We start from the raw sequence: 18,666 nt of genomic DNA, 5'->3' as shown, positions 1-18,666 counted from the left end.
TATATACGTCTTCGTTCTAGTTCGACGCTATCAGTCGTAATTTTGTATATTCCAATTGCTCTGAAAAATTACAATACATTCATGGCTTCATTTCTCGCCGCGATATAGCCTTTTTGTGCTAATGCGGCGTAAAGCAACCAACAATCAATCATTTCTCGAGGTTCTTTTTTTCCTTTTTCATCATTTTAGATGATTTCTCATATAGACACAGCATATACAAAAATAGAATAAAGAAATGGTATGTCAAGGCAAAGCAACTGTAGGATATCTGCAAAATAAATATTGCAAATGTCATTAACTCTAACAAAGAAGGCACAATTTCGTCAAGTCAATCCCCTGGTTTATATAACGATATTACACATATAAAAAACATTGTCACAGAAGTTGTACTGTATAGTGCAGTTATTGCCGACTAGATTGTACAATATAGGATTTGTTAATGTTAAAAAAATCTCCCCTTCCCACCCCAAAAAACACTAGAGGATAAAAGTTAACAATACTATCAAAGAAAACCATGAAAATACTGTAAACGTTGCACAAGCAAATCCATTTCACCTTATATGGTTGCAATTTTAAACACAAATTCAAAGCTGCTCGAACAAATTTCTATCATACTTATTTATCTGATAAGTTTGTGAGAGTCTGCATTTTAGTGATATATAATTAAATAAAAACGTGTTTATTGATTTAGTTTGAAAAGATGCCAACAAGTGCATGACTTAACTTGGTTTTGGTTAAATCAAATAACTATATATCACCACTATGGACTAATGTGGTAGACGTTGTTTTTTTTAAGTGATTAGAAAAAACTAGATAAAACACATTAATGCATACTTGTTCTAGATTTGTTTAATGAATGCTTTGTCTATTTTTCTATATTTATAAATATGAATTACATAAACTAGTTCCCTACCTTTTAGTTGTCCATTGTCGGACCACATATAGGGTTTACAACTACAGTATTGTGATACCGTACTGCCTTGGTCATATCTGTCTATAATTGCCAATAATATACGTGATTTTAATTATACTTCATAATAAAATGACAGATTTTATTAGTAAATATGAGGGTTAAATTTTACTCTTACATATAATTCAGCAGGTAACGATTGTTAATGCTCCTCTCTCAAACAAACCAATAAAAAAAACTTTCTGGCAAAACGAAAATCAAACTTTTAAAATACACTATCATAAACTTTCAATTCTTAGAAATAACTAAAGATGAACAAACATACACAGAATTAATTTATTCTGAGCCTCTTTTCAAAATTGATTACGTTAAATTTGAGATTGCCGAAAATGTTGATCAGAGAGAATGCAAAAAAAAGGTACAACATATTCTTATTCGTCAACTTACTAGTTGGAACGAGTTTCTATTAACCCCAAATTTATCTACAGCTGCATATTTGCCGTATTATGTCATAATGAGCTTGTTTAAGACATTTTGAAATGTGTTTCATAGATTAAATACACATACTGGTTTTACACTAGTCACCTTTTGGGCCCGTTATAGCTTGTTGTTCGGTGTGAGCCAAAGCTCCGTGTTCAGGACTATATTTTGACCTATAGTGGTTTACTATTACAAATTGTGATTTGGATGAGAGAGTTGTCTCAATAACACTCATACCACATCTTCTTATATTATGAATTCTACTGATCAATTTCACTTAAAGATAAAAATATTATACTACAGCACATCGTCACTACAAAACAACTCAAAAAGTAAATGTTTGGTTGTGTAACTATAAAAGATATACATACTTTTGTGATAGATCTCTTTCTTACAATTTATAAACACGATATGTTTTTGACAAAGATTTAGTTTGACAGTGTACCTGACATTACGTTGATTATGTTCTCTCGACAACGCCAGTTGGTATTGGTTAACTCCTGCAGATGATGCCAACCTGTGGAAATATATACGGTTGTTTTTGTAATACCAAATACACATATGTCTGTTATATTAGTTTTTTGTAAACTGTTTCGTTATAAGAAATGCCGTTAGTTTTCGTAATTGAATTATTTCATATTTTTCATGTCGTGCCTTTTATTGCTGACATTACGGTATGGGTTTTCCGCATTGTTGAATGCCACGGTTGTCTTTAATTGCTAACATTCTCCTTATTTGAATTTTGGTGGATAGTTGTCTTTTTAGCAATCGTTTCTTCTTTTTTGGAAGTCCACCCTATTTGCAGGGTCACCGTATTAAAAAAAACTAGTTTTAGATATTTTAAAAAATGAGTAAATTTGTTTTTATAAACTATTAAAAAAAAAGGTTTAAATCTCCTTATTATTATATAGAAGAATATCTTAGAAATGAAAAAGTTGACATAAGAAACATGATTTATATGCTGATGATGAATAGTTAGTTCTAACTAGAGGATAACATTGTTCAAGATAGAGAGATTTAGAATTTTGTATAAAGACATCATAATACCACCATCTGCAGCCCATTGTACAGAAGGACGAAAGCTAAAGTATCATGCAAGATTCTTTCTTTAAAAAAATATATTTGAATCTGATTAAGTACAGTATAAAGTATTCCGAAAGCCAGTAAAATAACTTTATGCTCATCATAATACAAATACCTACTTATATGATGTGGTTCACAAGCATCTAAACCTTTTATGATGTATAAATCTGCAATTGTGAAGAAGATATATGAATATTCTTTTCAACGCTGGACAATATATTTCGTCTTGCACAAAAAATACCAAACGGATAACAACACTCATCAGTCTGTAACAAACTGAAAATTCCCTGACAAGAACGAGAAACGACAAAAAGACAGGTTATAAAACATAACAAAGAAAAAGCTCAAGATTAAGCAACCGTACTTCTGATAAGTAAGTGTTACATTTTGTGTAAAATAGCACCAGTTTTAGAAAGTTGACCATAAACTGATATGTTAACACGGTACAATAAAATATCATTTGTTAGATGTTTATATGGAATATTTTACCTCTATTAAAATAGAATGTTATGTTGTTGATACAAAAGGTTCATTTCGATGAGTTTTAATCCTAATCATTTTCAATCTTTTCAACATTGAAACAATAATTGTTTTTCATAACATCAGTTTTCAATTACATATCCATGATCAATACTTTGACCTCAGCTACAGGTTTACAGATTTTTCATTGTAACTGCTATGTATATACATTACTGAATTAAATTAGTTCTTGAATTTAGATAATCCGTTTAAAGTTTTTTATTTGTATAAAGAATGTACATGGAATTTTCATCATCAAATATTATAAAAAGGCAGAACCCTAAAAAGGCTCAGAGGCAAAATATGACCCAAAATATGAATATAATCGTAGGTATTTTTCTCATTGCTCAAGTTATTTTCAATATTAACATTTTTAAACGAAATGAAAAAAAAACGTATCAATTTGTAAGCTAAAAAGACATTACGTTTGAAAGATTCCAATCTAAGACATTCAGGATCTGCAGTTGTATCTGGTCCTGAAAAGAAGATAGAACATTAACTTTCAATTTATAATTGCGAATTGTTGACTTTGATCACTATCTACGAATTTAAACAAATTATATTGCAAAATATTCATTTTCTTAGGTTTTTTCAAAATGTATACATCGCAAATTCATGCAATCTGATCTTTCTAAAATGCATTATATACAATGATTTCAAAAATATTTTTTACTGTATGAACAAGAGTTCTGAAGCAGAATTTATCCATGTCCAGTGCACGATGATTATTTAATATTGTAGCCATCGCTATAACTTCAATGTTAACACGATATTGTATCAACATCGTTTACATTGTTTAAACCCTTATATATACTATTTACATCGTTGACATCGTGAACATGGCGATGTATACAATGTTAACACGATATTGTGTCAACATCGTTTCAATCGTTTGAAGTCAAATATATTGTTTACATCGTTGACGTCGTTAACATCGCGATGTTTACAATGTTAACACGATGTCGTGTCAACATCATTTACATTGTTTGAACACTTGTATAGTGTTTACATCGTTGACATCGTTAACATCGTGGTGTATACAATGTTATAAAAATGTGTCGTGTTTACACTGTTTAAATTGCCATATTAACAATGTAACACTATTTTATGTGAAATTAGAGTTATAACATCACATTTGTTTAGGATTAGTTGCTTTAAAAACAATTTTATTAAAAATTGTAAACATGTAATCTACAGACTTTATTTTATAATATTAATGAATTTTTTTTTAAATATTTTCAATATCACAATGTATATGATGTGAACAATGTAAATATGAAGGTATAGACTTGGTACACATTACTTATACGATGTCGACGAAGTAAACGCTATAAGGAGAATATTGTCAAGATCACAATGTAAACGAGGTTAACGAGGTTAACAGAAAGTTATAGAGTCGATATACAACGTAAACACGATGTTGACACGATATTGTCAACTTCGCGCAATGTATACGATGTTAACGATGTTAACAGAAAGGTAAAGACTAGATATACAATATAAACACGATGTTAAAACGATATTGTTAACATTGCGATGTATACGATGTGAACGATGTAAACAGAATGGTGTAGACTAGATATACAATATAAACACGATGTCGACTTGATATTGTCAACATCACGATACATACGATGTTAACGATGTAAACAGAAAGGTAAAGACAATATATACAATATAAACACGATGTTGAAACGATATTGTTAGCATCACGATGTAAACGATGTTAACAATGTATACAGAAAGGTATAGACTAGATATACAATATAAACACGATGTTGAAACGATATTGTTAACATCACTATGTAAACGATGTTAACGATGTTAACAGAAAGGTATAGACTAGATATACAATATTAACACGATGTTGAAACGATATTGTTAACATTGCGATGTATACGATGTTAACGATGTAAACAGAAAGGAGTAGACTAGATATACAATATAAACACGATGTCGACACGATATTGTCAACAACACGATGTATACGATGTTAACGATGTAAACAGAAAGGTATAGACTAGATATACAATATTAACACGATGTTGAAACGATATTGTTAACATTGCGATGTGTACGATGCGAACGATGTAAACACAAAGGTACATAACATATAGGAAGGATGCAATGAAAACATAATAACGACACTATAAAGTTGACATTGCGATGTTGACAATATCGACAAAACATCGTGCACTGGACATACTTCAGGGCTAGTACAGAAGGGAGAAAAGAAATTATCCCAGTCTTTTAATTTCACCTTTCGGTATATTGATGATGTACTGTCTCTAAATAATAATAGATTAAGTGATCACTTACATTTAAAATATCCAAGTGAACTTGAAATTAAAGATACTAGCGACACAGATAAATCTGCTTCATATTTAGACCCTTTTCTCGAAATGACTACTGATGATAGGTTGAATACCAAACTTTATGACAAACGCGATGATTTTAATTTTCCTATAGTCAACTTTCCATTTCTGTGTAGCAACATCTCAGCGGCACCAGAATATGGAGTATATGTGTCTCAATTGATACGTTACTCGACAAAAGAGATGATTTCAGCTTTCCAATTATGAACTTTCCATTTCTAAGAAGCAACATTGCAGCAGCACCTGCATAATGGGTATATATCTCCAAATTGATACGATATTCCCGTGCTTGCATTTCCTGTCATGATTTTCTTGATAGAGGGTTGCTGCTCACAAGGAAGCTATTAAACCAAGAGTTCCAAATGGTGAAGTTGAAATCATCCCTTCGTAAATTTTACGGACGCCATCACGAGTTGGTTGACCATTATGAAATAACCGTTTCACAAATGATATCGGATATGTTCCTTACGTTGTAACAACAATCCCCTTCCCTTTCATGAAAGTGACCTACCGAATTAGACTTTTTACCGGATTTGTTATCACATAAGCAACACGACGGGTGCCACATGTGGAGCAGGATCTTCTTACCCTTCCGAAGCACCTGAGATCACCCCTAGTTTTTGGTGGGGTTCGTATTGTTTATTCTTTAGTTTTCTATGTTGTGTCATGTGTACTATTGTTTGTCTGTTTGTCTTTTTCATGTTTGGCCATGGCGTTGTCAGTTTATTTTAGATTTATGAGTTTGACTGTCCCTTTGGTATCTTTCGTCCCTCCTTTATTCTAGAGCTAGCTACGTTGATTTTGTTGAACGAGAAATACTAATTTCTCAAAAGTTGCTAAGACAGGGCTATGAATCAATCAAATAAAGGTCATCACTCAAGAAATTTTACGGTCGCCATCATGAGCTGATTTGCCAATATGGCAAAAGTGTGTCAGAAATCATATCCGATATTATTCCTCAGTCAAAATTTCCTTCCATCATTACCGAACTGAACAAAGAAATAACACTACGGGTGCCGTATACGTTGCAGGAAATGCTTACCCTTCCGGAGCACCTGATTTCACTCCCGGTTTTTAGTGGAGTTCGTGTTGTTTCTTATTATTATTTATAACTGTTGATGTAAATGTCCTTTGGTTTTGTGAGTCTTTGTTTACTCCTTGGTTTTGATTGTAATTGTTTATAGTCCTGGTATTTATGATGAGTTTATTTACAAATTAGGAACACATAAAGTCAAAATAGTGCATGCTTTTCATAAACAGTAGAAATAATCCGATTACGTCCATGGTTCGCGACACGATTTCGACTGATGATCTAATATATACATAATCAAAATGTCTTATATAGCAAGCAAATTACAAAAGATTGATCAATGACGCTTGAATAAAACAAGATGTTTATAAAGCCAGTTAAAGTACCAAGTCGAAGAATATTGAGGAAGAAAATTCATACCGGTTTTGACAAATACAGCTACGGTAATACATTCCTGACGTAGAATTTATATTATATTACCATACCAACGCTCTTACTCGACTGATGGCTGTGCCAGTTTCTCGCCTAGAATCTACTAATCCAAGGCAGCACTCGCACCCGCAAAGTGGAAAGGGGTTAATATAAGTTGCAAAACTTGTTTCCCAATCCACTATAAATAAATATGTTTAAACTAAACTAAACTAATCCATTAGCATTCTAATTATTTCCAGTTATATCCGTTTATTATCTATACAATTTGAGGCGACACTGGTACTTATGTTTCATATGTATCTTTGAAATAGGAAATGAAAAGTTCGCCCCTTTTCATATGTTATTCCTCTTTTTATTTCTTTTTTTAATAAATTTGACTTACTTGATGCAATTTGTTGCCAGGAATCCGTTGTTGTGGCTGAAAAGTAACAAACTAAAAGAGTCAGAAAGTTCACTTCATATTACTTCCGCAACACATTCACATTATCTTTGATAAAAATAGGAAGCTTAAAATCATATATGTCTTTTATGTTATCTTTCGTTCTATTTATTTACACATTATCTTTGATCAAAATAGGAAGCTTAAAATCATATATGTCTTTTATGTTATCTTTCGTTCTATTTATTTTCGATGTCCATCAACATGATCAACACGCCCTTATACAAACTAAAACAACATTGAATGGACAATTCCAAGTATGTCATTGGTTAAGGTTTTGGAAAGAATCGGATTACAAAAAAATCAAATATACCAGGCTTAAAAGATTTTGCCCGAACTCACAAAGATATTAGTTTGGAGTTTCAATTATTGGAAATGGTTTGCAGTCGCGAGAAAAAAACAGTTTTGACATAATTTTTACCGAACATGATATAATAATCAAGTTATGAAAGCGCACTAGTTCTGTTCAAATTCAAGCTTAGTGGTTTTGAAAGGCGACATATTTTACTATAAATCATTAAAGCAAATGTATGTATACGTTACCACTATGAGTCAAGCCAGCAATGGACAAAATGGCAAACATCTGGTAAAATTCCATCCCTTAAAAATAAACACAAAACTCCATCTTCCAAATCAATACCATTTCAGTAAAATAACAAAAAACACAGAGGAAGTGTCAATTCTCTGAATTTTTAAAAGATATGTTTTAAACAAATCTTGTATCTATACCACATACTCACCATTATCATGTGACATCCCATAAAACATGTCTAAGACTTTGATGAGAATTGCTTTGTTTGTTTTCAATTTTTATCTAATAATGAACAAGGAAGACATTCCAAAGATGACACTTTGATGTTGAAATTTCAATATGTGCAGGTATTGCACATTCACACTTTTATGAAAATATCTTCACAAAGCCCAAAAATATCGGCATTCACCTCAAAAGCTAACTTAACCTTTTAACAAACTTATTCAGAAGGCACATAGTTACAGTACTGTTGTCAGGTCACTTACAATGGCATAGATAGATAGATAATTTTATTAACCAATCATGGTGCCCAAAATTTGAGCTATACAATCAAATGAATTACAAAATAAAGCACAGAAAATGATTAGAATGATTAAAGTACATTTGAACAAAAAACCACATGAATACACATTTACACTAATTAACCTGATATAAACCAAGTTATTGACAAAACATAGTTGTTATGGGTGCCACTGTGACCTGGAGAAATTACATAAATCTTTATAGTTCTAGGTCTATGGGAGACAACTCCTGATCAATTTTATTTCCTATATATATATTTTTCTTCTATTTTTTTTTTCAAACAACAATATTTTCTATAACTTTCTTTCGTTCTTCAAAAAGGGAGTGCAATAAATAAGATAAGTTTGAAGTAACAAACAAATCTTCAGATGAAAGAATCCAAACAAATTTCATTTCATCAGATAATCTTGAAAAATTTTTGAATTTTGAATTTAAATTAGATAGATGTTGAGATCGAGTATCTTTTAGAACAGGACATTTTAAAAGAAAATGTAGTTCGTCTTCAACTGCGTTCTTACATAGCTTACACTTTCTGTCTTCAGCTTTAATTCCAATATACCTCCCTCTTTCGATTTCAAGATCATGCATATGTTGGTATTGATATTGGTTCACTTATAGTTTTCTTTGCATCGGAAATAAACACCTCTATTCTTAAACCTGTTGTTGGTATGATATGGGTTACGTTCTACTCATATATTTTTAAGATAGTATGATACTAAATCCCTAACGAGAGGGATTGAGCTTGATTTTCGTATGATGAAGACGTAATCTTTCAATCAGTTTAGAATCATATTCAAAACAGTGTAGCTGTGGCCATTGATTGACAACCTTAATATATCCCATTGACTGGGGCAGATTATGTGAACGTTTGTCTGTAACAACCGCTGCTCACTATGTACTTGTTAAAGGCAGTTAAATTGTGGGGTCACAAAAGGTTCTCAACACCTAAATAAAGAAATAAGAAAAACTAATCAGGAATAACACGATGTTTTGATTTATAGCAATAATATAAATCAAAACATAAAGTTATTCCTGATTCATTTTTCGAACTATTTTAATATTAAAGGCGTTAAGAACCTTTGGTGACCCCACAGTTTAAAATCTATGATAAGTAAGTAGTGAGCACTGGTCGTTACAGACACACGTTCACCTAATCTGCCTCAGGCAATGGGATAATTTAAGGTTGTCAATCAATGGCCACAGCTACACTGTTTTGAATATGATTCTATTTGATGTCTGGTGCTGGCATGTCAGTAACTGCTCGTAATCCTATGTTAATTTATGTATCATTGTCATTTTGCTTAGTTTCTTCTGTTACCTATTCTGACATCGGACTCGGACTTCTTTCAAACTGATTTTTACTGTGCGTGTTGCTGTGTGTTTTTCTTCTTTGGTATAGGGGGAGGTTGGATCACACAAAACATGGTTAACCACGCCGCATGTTTGCGCCTGTCCCAAATCAGGAGTCTCTGGCTTTTGTTAGTCTTGTATGTTTATTTGTTTTTTAGTTCATTTATATGTTTTGGAGTTAAGTTTGACGTCAATTTTCACTGAACTAGTTCACATTTTAATTTAGGGGTCAGTAAAGGCCCACCTCCGAGTGCGAGATTTTCTCGCTGAGTTGAAGACCCATTGGTGGACTTCGGTTATTATATGCTCTTTTGTCGGGTTGTTGTCTCTTTGATATATTCCCCATTTCCCTTTTCAGTTTAATTTATCATCTTTGAAATGTTGACTATGTGGACCTAAACATTCATTGGGGTATTTTCTTCAAAACAAATTGACTAGACGTGTATCGAAGCTGTCTTACTAAACAACATGAAAGAAGAAGAGTTAGATAAGTCTCTTTGAAAGTGGAGGGCAATATTCTGAATTTAAGTGTCGTGAATGTTTTTGTTATAACTAAACATTTTCATTTCAAGACTTCAAGATTAAAAGACTTCAAATGAAATCATTTAAATGGAAGTTTCTTAAGCCATCAAGACGTGAAAAAGATAATTGGTCAATACCCTAAACATTTAAATGAAACTTTTTTAAACAATTCTTTTAAGTTATAGCACATGCTCATCAATTCCATGTGAAATCTTATAAAACTTGTGTTAGACTTTGATAATGATTTGCTTTGTCTGTTTTCGCTTTGATGTATTATCTAGTTATGAGTAGGAAGACATCCTAAATTACACCCTTTGATATTGAAATTTCAATAGCCTATTAGGTTTTCCGACTTTGAAATGTTTACTGTATCAAACAAATTCAATCGGAAATAAACGTTTTCATTATGGTTTTCTTTTCTAAAGAATGACTTAAGTGGACGTATTTTAAAGTGAACTAGCCAGCTGTCTTACTAAACAAAATTAAAATCTGAAGCGTAAGAAATGTTGCTTTAAAAGGCAACAGTAATATTATGAATGTAGCTGTCGTGATTGCTATTTTGATATAAACGTCTTCATTTCAAGACTTATTTATTATGTGTAAAAACTTTGTTTATCTTTAAAAGTTTCATGTTGAAATATAGTTGTATATGTAGGTATAAATGTAAATTTCACAATTCATATGTCAATGTGTAGACTAGGTCATATTAAAAATCATTCAAATGAAATAGTTTAATGCCATCATTAGACGCGAAAAATATAATTTGTTGGAGGATACCGTATACGGTGCAGGAAATGCTTACCCTTCCGAAGCACCTGATTTTGCTCCCAGTTTTTAGTGGAGTTAGTCTTGTTTCTTATTTATTATTTATAACTGTTGATGTAAATGTCCTTTGGTTTTGTGAGCCTTTGTTTACTCCTAGGTTTTGGTTGTTATTGTCTTGTTGGATAGTGGACACTCCCAGATATGACGCCTTCGATGCATATTTATGGTAAACTATCAAGAACACTAATAATCAAAAGTAAGGGGTGTCCAAAAAGTGCATAACAAGAATATACATATCAAAACTTTGTTGATAAGAGTTTATATCAAAAGATAAAATGTCATCTTAGCTGAGATTTGTCAACACGTGTGTAAAAGTCATGGCTTAATGCGGAATCCTTTTATAGCAACAACTTTAAAGCAATGAATAAGTTTTATAAGTATCAAGAACTTACTTGACATGGTTTCACGTATTCCTGATGTCTTTATCTGTTGACGTCTGTATACACTCGTGAAGAGATAAGAAACATAGACAATACATTATAATACTAGTATTGATATAAAAATAAGGAGCTGGTATGATTGGTAATGCGACAAATATCCACTTGATTTCAAATAACTTTTGAACTACTTGCTTCTGACTTGGCACATGCACAAAATAATGTGACGATGTTAAACAAGTCTGTGGTTCTCCCTAAACCTGGGAGAAAAAGGCTTAAAGGCATACTATACAATTACAGTAGGATAAAAGCACGTTGCTAACGCAAAAAGGGTTGATTTTTTTAGTTATCAGTTTGTTGACAGATTTCTTTTTAATTATTAGCTCGGCAACTAGTACATCGTCTCCTCTGGGTTTTAGAATAATAGAAAATGAAATTCTAAGGAAAAATCAAAACCAAAGTCTCTTAAAAAATGGTAAAATCGAAAGATCAATCATATCAAACAAAAGTTAGACCATCGACATATTTCCTTATGTAGAAATGGTGGATTAAACAAATGATATTTGGATTCATTATGTAAGAATTTTGGGTTATATAGTTTCTATGAATAAAGCACAAATTATTTTCCTTTAAATTAGATTAATATCCAAAAAATCTGCTTGTGTTTTATCGTTTCAAACAAAAAAATTGTAAATGTCTGTTCAAAGGAACTATAATTTTGAATACATGTAAAAAATTTCGATCCCAAATATCTCTAAAAGTAGCACATGACGGTGTTTTTTTAAATTAAATATTTAAATTGTCTTGGTGAAAAATAGCTTGTATGTAATATGTTTAAAAAATTCCTCATAGAACATGTAGAATCATCATTCCTTTATTTTAATTTCTCTCTTTCTTTTAATTTATTTTTTTATTTTAGGTATCAGAGTCTTATTTTAACTTAGTATAGTAAACAAATATATTATTCTACTTTGTTGGCCTTCCAACTGTTTTGATACTTTTCTATTGTTGAGTCTGTGAATATATAAGAATCCAGCGTCTGACGTGTAAATCATTAGCCTGGTATAAGTGATGTAATTTCATTGTATGATTCTTTTTCTCTCTTTATATTATTTTATACTGGTATCTGTCGAATGTTACTGTAATGAGGTATGCAGCGTGACACATCATGAACACCTAAGTATACTGGTATGGACTGTTGCTCGCCAGCGTTTTGTATACTCTGATATTAATGGAATATTTAATGTCAAAATGCCATTATTCTGTCATATACGTAAGTAAATTGATACTCACAGGTTACTATACTACACCAGAAATGCTAGTATATTCTAGCAGATATACCTATAATAACACATACTCTTTTTTAAGTATTCATCTATATAATGCATCAATGGAAAAGGTATTCATGAGAAGCTCCAAGAAGAATGAATGCATCGCTCACTTGCTATTTGTTCAACACAGTGAATAATGTTCCTGCCCTGACAGATTAAAAAAAAACCTGAAAGGCGGACCTACAAATGATGTAAATCATTTTTGAAACGCATTTAAGAATACTTTGAACTGAGTTTTTAATATCCAGCCTAACATGGTTCCTCTAGTTGTATGCATAACAGAAAACAGTACAAAAAATGAAAACAATACGTTATAAGTTGTATGAGTCCGACGGGCTTTTGTGAATTTACCTTCATCAGGAACGATAAAAGGCAAATGTTTTTAAGCTAAGGATGTATATATAAAAAATAAACACTGAAGGAGCTTATAACCTAAAAGGACATCAAAAATTGCCAAATCTATCTTTTTTATATATCATGTCAGTACTGAAGTTCTGACTACTGAGCTGATGATATCCTCGGGGACTGATAGTCCATCAGCAAATGTATCTGCTGTAAAAAAAATGAAAACAACACGTTTTAAACTGTATGTGTCCGAAGCGCTGTGTGGATTTACCTTCATCAGGAACGCTCATAGCAAATCACAAAATTAAACCCTACTCAAATTCCATGCATTGGTAACCCTTATGAAACTGAATTGTTTGCCGCAAACTTGCAGCAGATTTGTTGCAAGCTTGGGGGAAACAAAAAGTTTGCAGGAACTCAGAAAATAGTGTTTGTAGATGTTTGCCGATAGCTGCAAACTTCCGGCAAACATTGCAGCTTTTTGCTGTAAGCTTGCGGCAAGTTTGCAGAAACATCAATGTTTGCCGTAAGATTGACAGAAAGTTTAAAATAATAAAGAATGTTTGCCGCAAGATTGCAGAAAACTTTGACCATTCTATATGTTTGCCAGAACATTGCAGAAATGACACAATATTGACTGGACATGCCTAGTTGGCACTTTGTGGATGCTAACAATTTGAAATTGTGGCTAGGTCATGTTGGTTATGTTTGGAATTGCATTTCACATATAAAAGATCAACGAGGCGTTTTTGTTCAATAAATAAAGGCAACAGTAGTATACCGTTGTTCAAAACTCATAAATCTATGGACAAAAAACAAAATCGGGGTAACAAACTAAAACTGAGGGAAACGCATTAAATATTAGAGGAGAACAACGACACAACATTAAAATTTAACACACACAGCAACGGACTAAGCATTAGACAAAATCCGATGAGAATAACCAATATAACATCAAAAACAAATACATGAATTTGGGATAGAAAAGTACCGTGACACGTCTTATAGTAATGTGAATTCACACTCAAAAATAGAAGAAAACAAACGACACAACAATAATATGGGATAATCAGTATGTAATTTTGTAAGTACAAGTAATTCATAGAACTGCATGTTTTAATAAAATAACTAATGTAATATCATCATACATAATTAAGTAAGCAACTATATATACATGCAAGGAATTGTATATTTAAATATACAATTCCTTGATACATGTATGTGTGATTGAAAAACTTAAGCTATTATAAGTTTGAATTTTGTAACTTAAGTACTGCACCATCAAGACCATGTTTATTAAAGTTAAGTTAAATTATGTAATGCAATTACCTAGCTTTATACTCAATACACATTTGAGATTTATCCTTTTTCATTTTTTAATATTATGTCATTTGAGAATATATTAGTTACATAGTGTGCTAGTGACCTAATACGGTATATATGGGGTCAGTAAATTCCATATGGGGTGAGAGCGAAGAGCGAAGTTCGAATCCCCATGTGGAATTTACTGACCCCATTATACCGTATTACGTCACTAGCACACTATGTAATGAATTTATCTTACCGACTATCTTAAAGTGTAAAATTTAGACAAGTGCATGACCTATCAAAATGAGCAAGTTTTCAATACAGTAAGTATTAACATGATTAAGAAACTACTTCCTTTGATCCTACAAAAACAGATGCCAGCAATGACAACTTGCTAGACTTATATGTGTTTTCTGAATTTATTTCACTTTATCATCACTTTCTTCGTCTGTTGAAACATTCAAGATTTTTTTCTCAGTACTGTTTTGTTTTTCTAAAGGGACGTAACACCACTACTAACCGTTTATGAAATAAGCCCCGCCTCCTCATTTCCCTATATGGAATATAAAGGGACGCAACTTCACTACTAACCGTGTATGAAATAAGCCCCGCCTCCTTATTACTTTATATGGAATATAAAGGGACGCAACGTTAACTCCACTACTAACCGTGTATGAAATAAAGCCCGCCTCCCAACTAACCTAATATTAACTATACACAGTTTCCATGAGGACGCTTTTAACCAATCATATTCCTAGAAATGTATAGGAGGTAAGATAAAACTCAAATGCATGTATGTATTTCCTTGAATTTCACGAGTTTGCAAGAATTCTTTCAGTGACTGTTTGTATTAAAAAAGGAATTGACTTTTTAAAAATGTTGCTATGTAATTTGAAAGAGATACGTTGAATGTGTCTTACACATAATGACATTGGTAATATGTGTAGTTCCTGCAAGTTTGCAACAAACAATTGCCGCAAGCTTGCGGCAAATCTAATTTGCATAATTATTTTTGCAGCAAGCTTGCCGCAAACTTCATTTGCATGGTAAAATAGTTGCGGCAAGTTTGCAGCAAACGTTTGCTGCAAGCTTGCGGCAATGTTTGCTGCAAACTTGCGGCAAATGTTCGCCGCAGGGCTTATTTTTCGATAAGAGAAGGCAAAACCAAAACAACATTGAAATCACATCCAATCTTGAGATAAGTTTCAATTAATTGTAAACAGGGTATTAGGAGTAGGAGTTTCGGATACAAGTTGTGTACCCTAAAATAAAGTAATTGCAAAGTTCATGCTTTGGTAAAGGAAACATTAAAAAAAAGTTCTGATCACAAACAAAATAAGAGTTGCACAATTGCACTATAAGGTTGCGATTGTGTAAAACTGTCCATCACTTGTAATAAGGGTTTCAGGAGGATTATAATGTAACAAAATGAATACAACTAATTGTGTTCTATAATGTGCAGATATGACGAGGGCCATGGTATCCCAAACGATAATCGTGTAAATTAAATTATGTGGAAAAATTGTTCCATAGTGTCCAGTAGTTCAAATTGTTGACACAAAAATTGGACAGTAGTGAAATTCTCGATAATGTTATAAATATGAGGGTTTGATATTTTGCATGTGCACGAAATAAATCAGTGGCATATACAACAAACTGATGTTTACACAAAACACAAACACTCCAGGAAGGTTGCGGATGTCTGGTTTGCGGAAATCAATCCCATTGTCCGTGGTGAAATTGATAAGAAACAAAATTCAGTAAGGTTACATGTGAAAGACCAAATCAGTAAGGGACAAAAATCAACAGCAGTAAACAATTTGATGGACGTCAAGTTGGTTACCTATTACCTATTCCCTATTCGTTACCTATTCCCTATTCCCTATTCGTAACCTATTCGTTACCTATTCCCTATTCCCTATTCGTTACCTATTCCCTATTCCCTATTCGTTACCTATTCGTTACCTATTCCCTATTCCCTATTCGTTACCTATTCGTTACCTATTCCCTATTCCCTATTCGTTACCTATTCGTTACCTATTCGTTACCTATTCCCTATTCCATATTCGTTACCTATTCGTTACCTATTCCCTATTCCCTATTCGTTACCTATTCGTTACTTATTCCCTATTCCCTATCGTTACCTATTCGTTACTTATTCGAGTTTTAATATCCTTCCCCCTTTTTAATTAATTATCATTCTTCTTCTTCCTCTTCTTCCTCTTCTTCTTCCGCCACTTTAAAAATGAACTTGTCCGCAGCATTTCTCCAAAACTACTTGTCAGATTTACTTAGGGTTTCATAAAATGTTAGACTAATATGTCTAGGTGAGCCATCAATCGCTCATTTGTGCATTGGGGTCTATTTAGGGGTATTTTTGGGGGGCAGAAAGAAGGGAGGGGTTTACTATAGAACCCTACGGGATTTTATTTTCTAAAATTTTCAAATGAATATAACTTGAAAACTGTAAGTGATAGATACATGCAGTCTTCAGAAATGATTAAAGGACAATAAAACAAATCACATGAAATATAGGGGAGTCCCTGGGGGGTCATCCCTACCCCCTTCAATTTTAGAATGTGCTATTATCTTGTAAACGGTCCAGATCCCCACCCCTAAACCATATATATTCTTGTAGGGGACAATAAATCTAATCAAATGAAATTAAATGGAAGTTCCCGGGGGTCACCCCCACCCCGTTCAATTTGAGAATGTACTATTATCTTGTAAATGGTCCAGATCCCCACCCCTAAACCATTTATTTTCTTGTAGGGGACAATAAAACAAATGAAATGAAATAAAAAGAAAGTCCCTAGGGGGTCATCCCATCCCCTCTTGTTTGAAAACTTATAAACGGTCAACATCCCCACCCCTAAACTATATATATTCTTGTAAGGGACAATAAAACTAATCAAATGAAATTAAATGGAAGTTCCTGGGAGTCACCCCAACCCCGTTCAATTTGAGAATATACTATCATCTTGTAAATGGTCCAGATCCCCACCCCTAAACCATATATATTCTTGTAGGGGACAATAAAACAAATGAAATGAAATAAAAGGAAAGTCCCTAGGGGGTCAGACCACCCCCTCTTGTTTGAAAACTTGTAAACGGTCAACATCCCCACCCCTAAACTATATATATATTCTTGTAAGAGACAATAAAACTAATCAAATGAAATTAAATGGAAGTTCCTTGGGTCACCCCCACCCCGTTCAATTTGAGAATGTACTATTATCTTGTAAATGGTCCAGATCCCCACCCCTAAACCATATATGTTCTTGTAGGGGACAATAAAACAAATAAAATGAGATAAAAGGGAAGTCCTGAGGGGTCATCCCACCCCCTCTTGTTTGAAAACTTGTAAACGGTCAACATCCCCACCCCTAAACCATATATATTCTTGTAGGGGACAATAAAACAAATAAAATGAAATGTAGGTAAAGTCCCTGGGGGTCACCACCACCCCTTCCTGTTTGAATACTTGTAAATGGTGGAAATCCCCACCAGTAAGCCATAAAAGGTGATATAACTCTATAAGCGCATATGTACCCGTTCCAGCGCTCGGATAATACCCTGCTAAATATTCGTTACTTATTCGCTTTTAATACGTTTGTTGTACGTTGCACCTTTTAGATAAGGATTTTCAATTGTGTTCATATCTCTGGTGGTAATAATGTGTTCTTATAGATGAAATATCCCTATTAGCGCGTATGTACCCGTTCCAGCGCTCGGATAATACCCTGTTACTTATTCGTTCCTTATTCGCTTTTAATGCGCGGGGTAAGTATACGTTGCACCTTGAAATAAATCGTTTTTTAATTGTGTTCATGTCTCTTGGGGTAACAATGTGTTCTTAGAGAAGAAATGACCCTATTAGAGCGCATGTACCCGTTCCAGAGCTCGGTTAATACCCTGTTACCTATTCGTTACCTATTCGTTACCTATTCACTTATCATACGTTTGTTGTACGTTGTACCTTTTAGAAAACGATTTTCACTTGTGTTCATGTCTCTGGTGGTAACAATGTGTAATTAGAGATGAAATGACCCTATTAGCGTGCATGTACCCGTTCCAGCGCTCGGTTAATACCCTGTTACCTATTTGTTACCTTTTCGTTACTTATTCGCTTTTAATACATACGTTTGTTGTACGTTGCACCTTTAAGAAACGGATTTTCAATAGTGTTCATATCTCTTGTGGTAATAATGTGTTTTAGAGATGAAATACCCCTATTAGCGCATAATACCCGGTTACTTATTCGTTCCTTATTCGCTTTTAATGCG

At 32.9% G+C, this 18,666-nt stretch overlaps 1 protein-coding gene across 1 annotated transcript in view; it reads right to left on the bottom strand.

The window, feature by feature from the left end:
• LOC143059799 (uncharacterized) overlaps positions 1-11,542 on the bottom strand; it is a 33,814-nt gene extending 22,272 nt beyond the window's left edge. Inside the window, exons 1-7 of the mRNA XM_076233358.1 lie at positions 11,412-11,542; positions 7,812-7,868; positions 7,212-7,247; positions 3,418-3,468; positions 2,593-2,640; positions 1,836-1,907; positions 914-994 (exon numbers count right to left, since the gene is read on the bottom strand). Of these exons, the coding sequence (XP_076089473.1) occupies positions 914-994; positions 1,836-1,907; positions 2,593-2,640; positions 3,418-3,468; positions 7,212-7,247; positions 7,812-7,868; positions 11,412-11,418 (352 nt within the window). The 5' untranslated portion in view covers positions 11,419-11,542. The remainder of the gene's footprint in view (positions 1-913; positions 995-1,835; positions 1,908-2,592; positions 2,641-3,417; positions 3,469-7,211; positions 7,248-7,811; positions 7,869-11,411) is intronic.
• Positions 11,543-18,666: the final 7,124 nt, after the last annotated feature.

The sequence above is a fragment of the Mytilus galloprovincialis genome, chromosome 14 (assembly GCF_965363235.1).
Source record: "Mytilus galloprovincialis chromosome 14, xbMytGall1.hap1.1, whole genome shotgun sequence".
Taxonomy (NCBI): Eukaryota; Metazoa; Mollusca; class Bivalvia; order Mytilida; family Mytilidae; genus Mytilus; species Mytilus galloprovincialis.
Note: the sequence above shows the minus strand (reverse complement) of the source record. Positions and strands in the feature narration are given on the sequence as shown.